Below are 9581 nucleotides of genomic sequence, written 5' to 3'. Positions count from 1 at the left end.
CGGCCACAATATCAACAACGAACCGACAATAATAATAATAATATCGATAGGTAATTCAAACATCGCAACCAACATTCAACCTTACCCGAAGCTTTCCAACTCAATGAATTCAACAACATATATCTTTCTTTCAAATTCATAAACTACATCGATAATCTCATATGTTAGCAACATCATTTCCATAAATTTAAGAAAACACATTAAATTCACATCAAGCTCCAAATCAGCCCACACAACTTATAGCTTCAACTTGGATCGTTACCTTCATTTTACGTCATAGAATCCATAGAGACGACAACCAAAATACTATATAACATCAGTTCATTTCTTACACACCAAACAGCCCCCTACACGGCCCATTCCTCAACATTCATAGTCTCATGAGTTTCATTCATTCTCTACACTCTCCAACAACACACAAACATGCTAAATTCAATTAATCCACTACTTCAAACATGCAACACACACACACACACACTATGGCTAAACTCCAACATCCATCTTTTCATGTTTTTCATTCATTTCTACATGCAACAACATCATCCAAACATCTTTAAGACATGTAAAGAAGATCAAACTCACCTTCTTTCCTTAACTTTCCTTCCACTCGGCTAGAACATGGTTTCCAAGGGAAAGATGTTTTTCTTGTTCCAACAACTTGCTCATGTTGTAGAGAGCCTTTCATTTAGTGGGAAAACAAGAAGAAAATAATTTTTCCATGATCAATTCCCCAAGCTCCATGTTCGGCCAGCCCTTGGCAGCCGAGACTCTCTCTCTCTTTTCTTTTTTTCTTTTCTTTCTCTTGATTTCTCTAGAAATTGAAATGATGAATTTTGTTTTCCTTTGCAAGCCTCACTTATATATATATATATAATATGGCACATACCATATACATGGCACGGTCATGGCCCTCTTTTTTTTCCAAATTTTCTAGATTTTTCTTTTCTTTTTCCTCAAGTTTCAAGAATTTTCCAAGTCATGAAAGATGACTAATTAATTGGGCTTGGTCCACAATTAAATTGGGCCTAATCATCCCTTGCCCACACACACATACTTAACTTCACAATATATAATATACACTTGTGCCATTTCATGAAATTGTCTTCCAACTTTGGCCTCCAATTCTTCCTTATTCCGAATTTATCCTTAACGCTCCATTCCAATACAATTCATAAACGACTTACGTCTTAAAACAACGTCGAAAAATAATCTTGTCCTTAACTTCCCGCGATTGTCTTAAAATATTCCGACGTACAAAATGCGGGATATAACAATGTCATTACAGGTATATTGACAGTTTTCACGTATGATGTTTATGCCTTTATAGATACCGAATCCACTTTATCATATGTTACCCCATTTATTGCTAAGAATTTTGGGGCAGAGCCAAAAAATTTGCACTAACCATTATATGTATCCACTTCTGATGGTGAGTCAGTAGTGGCTAGATGTATTTATAGGGGTTTTCCAGTTAAGGTGTCTCATTAAAGCACCATAGTCAACTTATTTGAGTTGGAGATTGGTTGTTATCCTATTAAGCTACAGTGACAAAGGTGGTTAAATTTCAATTTCCCAACGAGCTAGTTTTAGAATTGAAGGGAGATGCCGTAATGCCAATGCGCAGGTTTATCTCCCATCTTAAGGCCAGAATGATGATTACCAAGGGGTGTATTTATCACCTAGTTCGAGTAAGAGATGCAGATGCTAAGGCTTGGAATCTGTAGTCCGTGCCAATTATCAATGAATTTCAAGAAACTTTTCCGGAAGACCATTACAAATTCTTCCTGATAAGGAGATTAACTTTGGAATTGACGTACTTCCTGGTACTAAGACAATATAAATTCCACCATATAGAATGGCTCCAGCAGAGTTGAAGGAGTTAAAAGCGTAGTTGAAAGATTTTCTTGAGCAAGATTTATTACACCAAATGTATCACCTTGGGGTACACCGGTCTTGTTCATCCAAAAGAAGCACAGATCTTTGAGAATGTGCATTGACTACCGTCAATTGAACAATGTTATGATTAACAACAAGTATGCACTTCCTAGAATTAATGACTTGTTTTATCAGGGTGCCCAATGATTTTCCAAGATTGACCTCAAATCAGGATACCATCAGTTGAAGGTTAAGGAAGTTGATATTCCAAAGATCGCTTTCAGGGCTCGTTATGGTCACTTTAAATTCCTCGTTATGTCTTATGTATTGATGAATGTTCCAGAAGCTTTTATGGATCTTCTGAATAGATTTTTTAAGCCTTATCTTGACTTATTCATCATTTTATTTATTGATAATATCGTGGTTTATTCTCATAGTGAGACTGACCATCCAGAGCACCGCAAAGTTGTGTTGCAGACACTTCAGGACCTTAAGCTATATGCTAAATCTTCAAAGTGTGAATTTTGGCTAAAATCTGTTTGTATGCCATGTGATTTCTGGTGAATGCATAAAATTAGACTTTCAGAAAATTGAGGCTGTGAAGAATTGGCCCAGACTTACTTCAACAATAGAGCTAAGAAGTTTCTTGGGTCTGGCTAGGTACTACAGATGTTTTGTAGAGGGGTTTTCCTCTATCTCTTCTCCGTTGACTAAGTCAACTTAGAAGAAGGCCAAGTTTCAATGGTCAGATGCATGTGAAAAAAAAAAATTCAGGAGTGGAAAAGGAAGTTGACTTCTGCTCCAATTTTGACGTTACCATAGGGGAGCCGATGAGTTTGTAGTTTATTGTGACGTTTAAAGAGTTAGTCATGGGTGTGTTTTGATGTAGCATGGTAAAGTAGTATCTTATGCATCCAGACAACTTAAAGTTCAGGAAAAGAATTATCGGACTCGCGACTTAGAGTTGGCAGTTGTAGTGTTCACATTAAATATATGGTGTCACTACTTATATGGAGTTCATGTAGACATTTTCACTGACCACGATAGTCTCCAATATAATTTCAAGCAAAGGGAGTTGAATCTCAGGCAGAGAAGATGGCTTGAGCTACTTAAAGATTATGATGTGGATATTCTCTATGGCTTAAGTTACTTAAAGATTATGATGTGGTTATTATCTATTATCCAGAAGAGGCAAATGTTGTAGCTAATTCTCTTAGTTGGTGATCCATGAGATGTTTAGCCCAATTAGAGAAAAGCTAAAGAATTATGGTGAAAGAAGTTCATCATTTAGCAAATCTGGGAGTTTGACTTTCGGACTCCAAAGATAGTGGTGTTGTTGAGTAGAAAATAGTTGAATCCTCTTGAGTAGCTAAAGTAAAAGGGAAGCAGTTTAATGTTCCCTATTTGTTGCTGTTAAAGGAAGGGATTCACTAGCATAAAATAATTGATTTTGAACAAAAGGGAGATGATGGTACTTTAAGGTACCAAGGCAGACTATGTGTTCTAGATGTAGATGGACTTCGAGAACAAATTATGGCAGAGGCGCACATATAAAGGTATTATATCCATCCAGGTTCTACAAAAATATATCATGACCTTAAAATGGTTTAGACATTCCCATGTGTAAATAGGAAATGATAAATATGGGCTTCATAATAGCTTTACCTAGCTCATTTCGAAAGCCTGATTTGATTTGGGTTATTGCGGACCGACTAACTAAGTCAGCATATTTCTTGCTAGTAAAGACTACTGATTCAGTAGAGGATTATGACAAGTTGTATATTCAGGAAATTGTCAGATTACATGGGACTCCAGGCTCCATTATCTCATATTGAGGTGCCCAATTCACAACGAATTTTTGGAAGTCCCTTAACAAAGGATTGGGTACCAAGGTAAACCTCAGTGCCATTTTTCATTTTCAAACAGACATCTAGGCCGAACACATGATTTAAATGCTCTCGGATATGTTGAGAGTATGTGTCCTGTACTTCAAGGGTATTTGGGATGATCACTAGCCTCCTATTGAGTTCGCTTATAATAATAGTTATCATGCAAGTAACAAGATGGCACAGATTTGATACCTTGTATGGGAGGAGGTGTTGATCTCTTATTGGATGGTTTGAAGTTGGTGTAACAGAATTTATAGGGCCATACTTAGTCCATCAGGCTATGGAAAAAGTTAATTGATTTAGTAGCATCTGAAAATGGCTCAGAGTAGCCAAAACTCCTATTTGGATGTATGGCGTAGAGATTTAGAATTTAGTGTTGATGATTGGGTGTTCTTAAAAGTTTAATCTATGAAAGGCATCATACGATTTGAAAAGAAAGGGAAGCTTAGTCCTCGATATGTTGAACCATACAGGATGCTGCGAAGGATTGGTCAAGTGTCTTATGAGGTAGAGTTACCACAAGAGTCTATCTTCGTGCTCCCGGTATTTCATGTGTCTATATTGAAGAAATGAGTGGGAAATCCATCTCTTATTGTTCCTAGATAAAGCATAGCGGTTAAAGATAGCATGTCTTATGAAGAGATTCCTGTGGCTATTCTTAATCGTCAGGTTCGCGAGTTGAGAACTAAGGAAGTCGCTGCAGTGAAGGTCTTATCGAGGAACCAAAAGGTTGAAGAGGCTAAATAAGAAGTCAAAGAGGGTATGAAGTCCAGATATCCATACTTATTTGATGAATAAGGAAGAATGTCTAAGTTAAATACCTCACATATTCATGTCCCATGTTACGACGTTCATTTTTCCACGTACTCCTGTCTCATGTTACAATATCCATGTTTCCATGTACTCATGTTATTCCCGTATTCATGTTCTATGTTGTGTTCCTCACGTTTATCTACTCGTGCCATGTCTATGCTCATGTTTTAATGTCCCATGTTTTTCATGCCTACGACGTTCTTTCCCAAAATTCTAAGCATAGTACCAGATGTGTCGTGAAATTATAGCACATTTGATGCTTTTTAACTCTAAGTTCTACTTGTTTTAGAGTGAGTTTTTGTCAGTTTGATGTGTTTTGTGTATGTTGCAAGTATTTAGAAGTTAGAAGGCAAAAGCAAGTGAAAATGAGGAAATTAAAGACTTAGCACTGTTCATGAATTTGTACGGAACCGTCGTTATTCGAGGGACCATCAATTGTACCGTCGATATGCATAATCAGAGATGTTCAGAGACTGTGCAACTTTAGGATGCAAAAGGACGAGAAGGTTGACGGACCGTCAACATCTTCGATGGTTCGTCGATGTACATCAACAGTTGAAGTTCTAAAGCTTGGTTTCTATCATCAGACCATCGTTCTGTATCGTCGTTACTCGATGGTACCGTCGATACACATCGACGGTTCGTCGAGTTGCAAGTCGACCCGGGCAGGATTAGTGTTATTAATTCCGGATTTTGGACTTGTATAAATACCTGATAGGGTTTATTTTTCAGACATCTTGACATTAAGACATGTATTGAGCACTTTGAGTTCTTAGTACTCTTCAACGGTTTCAAGACTATTCTATTTCGCTTATCTTCAATTCCCTTTGTAAGTTCAAACAATAATTACAATTACAATGTCTTGTGTTTTTATCAATTCCATGAGTAGCTAAATTTCCTACTAAGGTTGTGGACCCAAGGATGGGTGTTTTGTGCATGGGTTTCTAGTTGTGATACATGCATAATGAGTTGTTAGGGTTTGTTAGTTCTTCATTATTCATTGTTAGTTGATGGTTGCAAGCATTAGCTTATGCCATAAACCTTGATTTATTTGGGAAAATAATTAGGATTTGGTAAGAACTAATAACAAGAACTCAAGGCTTTAAACCTTGTTTAATAAATGTACTTAGGAATAAGTGGAATTTATTTGGTATAATTAAACGTTCTTCATATAAACTCTTTTGTATTTGGGAAAATCATAAAGAGATATTATTCTTAATTATTGGGAAATATTAGGAGCTCCATTAGAGATTAAGTGCACTCATACAACAATCCATTAGAAGTATATCATATTAGAACACTAAGCATTGCATTCATCTGGCGGAGACACAACCTTGGTTTCTTTTTACCCTATATTACAATCCAAAGCACTTAGTTAGCAATTTGTCATAAAAAAAACAACTTTCTACACATTCATCGGAATAAGACATTAGACCTAAATAAAGTATTCTACGATTTTAGTAACCTTTTCACACCATATTCCCTGTGGGATTCGACCCCAACGTTGTTGGGTTACTATATTTGACATCATCCACTTTATGCTAATAAAAGGTGTAATTTGAGCGTATCAAATTTTGGCGCCGTTGCTGGGGAATACGGTTTTGAAATTACTAAATAGTATTTGCTTTGATTGAAGTCTTTTCTTATTCCATCACACCTTGTTTGCTATTCCTTGTGAACCAGGTGATCTATTCGAAATCAACGTGCAAAGACCTGGTAACCAGGGTGGTCAACTTCATGACCCCCCCCCCCCCCAAATGATGGACAGGAGGAGAATGTATTTGCTGATCTTATTGCTAAGCAGGATTATGCATCTGCTATTGTTAATCCTTGAGTTGGAGCTACAAGTGTCAAAATTGACTCCTCTCTCTCCCAGTTGTTAAAGCTTGAGGGCTCCTTTCGGAACTCTACCAATAATGATCCTCAACGACATTTTCAGAACTTTGTGGATGTATGTGCTCATCACATCCAAAACAATGTTTCACAAGATGCTATTCGGCTGAGGCTTTTCAAATATCCCTTAGTTGGAGAAGCAAGAACGTGGTTCGAGAAGTAGCCCTAGAATTCTATTACTATATGGGCAGAGATGGTAGTGGTCTTTCTCAAGAAATGGTATCCTCCTAGCATGAAGGTTGAGATCCGTGACAAAATCTACGAATTCAAGCAGCGTCCAAGAGGACAATTATACGAAGCTTGGGAGAGATTTAAAGAATATTTGCAGAAGTTTCCGACTCATGGTTTTTCGAAGAACATATTAATGGAGAAGTTCTATCGAGGGCTGGTCCTATAGCGTAGTCAATTGCGAACAACGCAGCTGATGGTTGCTTTATGGATAAATCTTACACTCAAGTAACCAACATACTTAACAGATTGACTAGACACAATCAGGCTTGGCACTCGAACAATGCGCGATATTGTACCTGTCGAATGGCATATCTAGAATATGGTGACGGAGAGAATCGAGATACTCGATGTTCTATTGATCAAAAGTTTGATGAGAAGGAGACTAAGAAGGTAAATGTTTGCGAAGGCACTTCAGGTATGCCGAATGGGATGTACCAAGTCCAAGAGGGTCCATATCACGAGGGAACTCCTATGCAAATTGAGGATGTTATCTATGCTAACTATGCTTTCAAGGGAGACATCCAAAGGGGTTATCAGAACCAGAATCGAAATCAATGGAGACTTTAGCAAGGGCAAGGTGCATACAACAACAACCAAGGGAACTACAACAATAATTATGGTGGTTCGAACCAAGGGAACTACAATAACAATAACAAAAATAATTTCAAAAATAGATGTTCCAATCCATGCAGTCCACCAAAATGGCAATCAAATGATCAAGGTAGTTCGAGGTTGGAGGCAATGCTTGAGAAGGCTCTGGCAAATCAAACTAAATCTGAAAAGAAGTTATCTAGGCTGACGGCAACAGTGGAATCTCATACAAAGTCTATTCAAAAGCTCGCGTCACAGATGTGTGATATTTCTAGAGAGCAGCACCCTCCTAAAAAGGGAGGACTTCCTAGTGACACTATTTCAAATCCGAAGAATGGGGGAGGTAGTGTAGACCGTGTGTTTTCTATCAGTACTAAGAGTGGTAAAATTCTCCAAAGTACTAAAAGGAATGTTGTTGATCTCGAGCCAATTAATGAAGAGGAAGAGGTGCAGTCTAATGCACCAATCATTGTTGATGAGGTTACTAGGGAGGAGAAAAATGCCGATATTCCAGAAAGTTCGAAGGTGGCTGGGGATAAGAGCAAGCAGACTGTAAAAGGGCTCTCCGCCCTTTGACTCAGCTTTTCAAATCTAAACCTCCCTTTCCTCAAAGGTTGGTGAAGAAGAAAAAAGATGCTAAGTTCAAGAAATTTTATGATCAGCTAAAGCAGTTATCTCTGAACTTTTCATTCTTGGATGTTGTCAAGAAGATGGACGGATTTGCTAAGTACTTGAAAGACATTTTGACCAAGAAGAAGACGGTGCAAAATGAGACCATCAGTTTGTCTCACACTGTGAGTTCCATTATTTCAACAAATACTGTCCAGAAAAAGAGAGATCTTGGGGCATTCACCATTCCTTGTTCTGTTGGGTACCATAATTTTGCTCGTGCCCTGTGTGATAATGGGGTGATTATAAATCTAATGCCACTTGCTATCTACAAGCAATTAGGTTTGGGGATGCCAAGGCCAACTACTATGAGATTACAGATGGCTGATAGATCTATTAAGCTGCCGGTTGGCGTGGTTGACGAAGTGCTTGTGTGGGTTGGTAAATTTATGTTGCTCGATGATTTTGTGATTCTTGACTATGCTTTTGATCGGGATATTCCCATTATTCTGGGGAGACCTTTCCTTGCTACGGGAAGAACTCTTATGGATTCAGAAAAGAATGAAATAAAATTTTGAGTCACTATTGATGTCACACCCCACCCTAGGTAAGGCGTGATTGGCACCTGGTGTTATATCCGGCATTTTCGCGTACTTGAAAAAAAAAATGAAAGTAACCTTGATTGTAAGGAATAGGGTCATGTTTGGATTTTTCTTAAAATGTGTATGTTGGTTATGGAAGTTTGAATGGGGAAACACCGGAGAAGGCCTAAGGGCAAAATCGAAATTTTGGAAATTTATTTCGGAAATTGCGGAGGATGATCTATAAGCAGTTGGGCTCAAGAAAAATGAAAAAAAATGAGGCCCAATGTTGAGAGGGGTGGCCGGCCACATAGAGGCCCAACCCATGCTTTAATTAAATTTCTCCATGTGCCAAATTAATTATATAAGAGCCTTATCTATAGATTTTTCAAGAAGCAAGAAGAGAACAAAAGAACAATCAAGAACCAAAAAAAAAAAAAACAAGGCCGTCGGCCATGAAGAGAAAAAGGGAGAAAGAAAGAGAAAAAAAATTCTTGGAGCCTTGGTTCTTGATGCAAAAATTTGCTTCTTCTTGAATTCCTACCAAGCTCAAGGTGCTCTTCAACATGGTATAAGTATTAAGGCAAGGAAGTGTTTGTGTTGGCAAGTGGAAAATTTGAGAAAAGGTAAGAACTCTATTTTTTTCATGTTATGGAAGATATATGTATATATATATATATATGTTGTAGTATGTGGGAATGGAAGAAAGGCATGAAATTTGTGTGTTGTGTGTACATGCAAGTGTGGCCGCATATGTGTGTAAGTGAGTGGTTGTGCGTTGTGGTATGGTGTAGGAATGGTGAACTACTTGTATTTAGCTTGTTGTGTGATTATTGTAATGTGTGGTGTGAGCCGTGTGGGTGTGTATAAGTGTAGGTGGCCGTGTGATGTTGTTATGGCGAAAGAAGGATGAATTAATTTTCATTTAGTTGTTAGTTGTGTTGTTGTGATGTAAAGAAAGGTTTAATGAATCAAGTTGGTTGTATGTGGTTATGAGAAATTCATGTGATTTTTATATAGTTTTATATAATGGTGAAAGTAAGATTTTAAATGTGAATTATGATTAGGGATGATGAAATTGGAAGATGAAAACATGTTA

General features: G+C 37.6%; 1 protein-coding gene across 1 annotated transcript; it reads left to right on the top strand.

Annotated features, from left to right (window-relative positions):
* Window positions 1–7004: 7004 nt before the first annotated feature.
* On the top strand, window positions 7005–8479 carry LOC132042471 (uncharacterized). Its single transcript, XM_059433001.1, has 4 exons — window positions 7005–7116; window positions 7215–7278; window positions 7394–7844; window positions 7955–8479. Exons 1-4 carry the CDS (start codon window positions 7005–7007, stop codon window positions 8477–8479), a joined length of 1152 nt encoding a protein of 383 aa, XP_059288984.1.
* Window positions 8480–9581: the final 1102 nt, after the last annotated feature.

The sequence above is a fragment of the Lycium ferocissimum genome, unplaced genomic scaffold (genome assembly GCF_029784015.1).
Source record: "Lycium ferocissimum isolate CSIRO_LF1 unplaced genomic scaffold, AGI_CSIRO_Lferr_CH_V1 ctg15509, whole genome shotgun sequence".
Classification (NCBI taxonomy): Eukaryota; Viridiplantae; Streptophyta; class Magnoliopsida; order Solanales; family Solanaceae; genus Lycium; species Lycium ferocissimum.
Note: the sequence above shows the minus strand (reverse complement) of the source record. Positions and strands in the feature narration are given on the sequence as shown.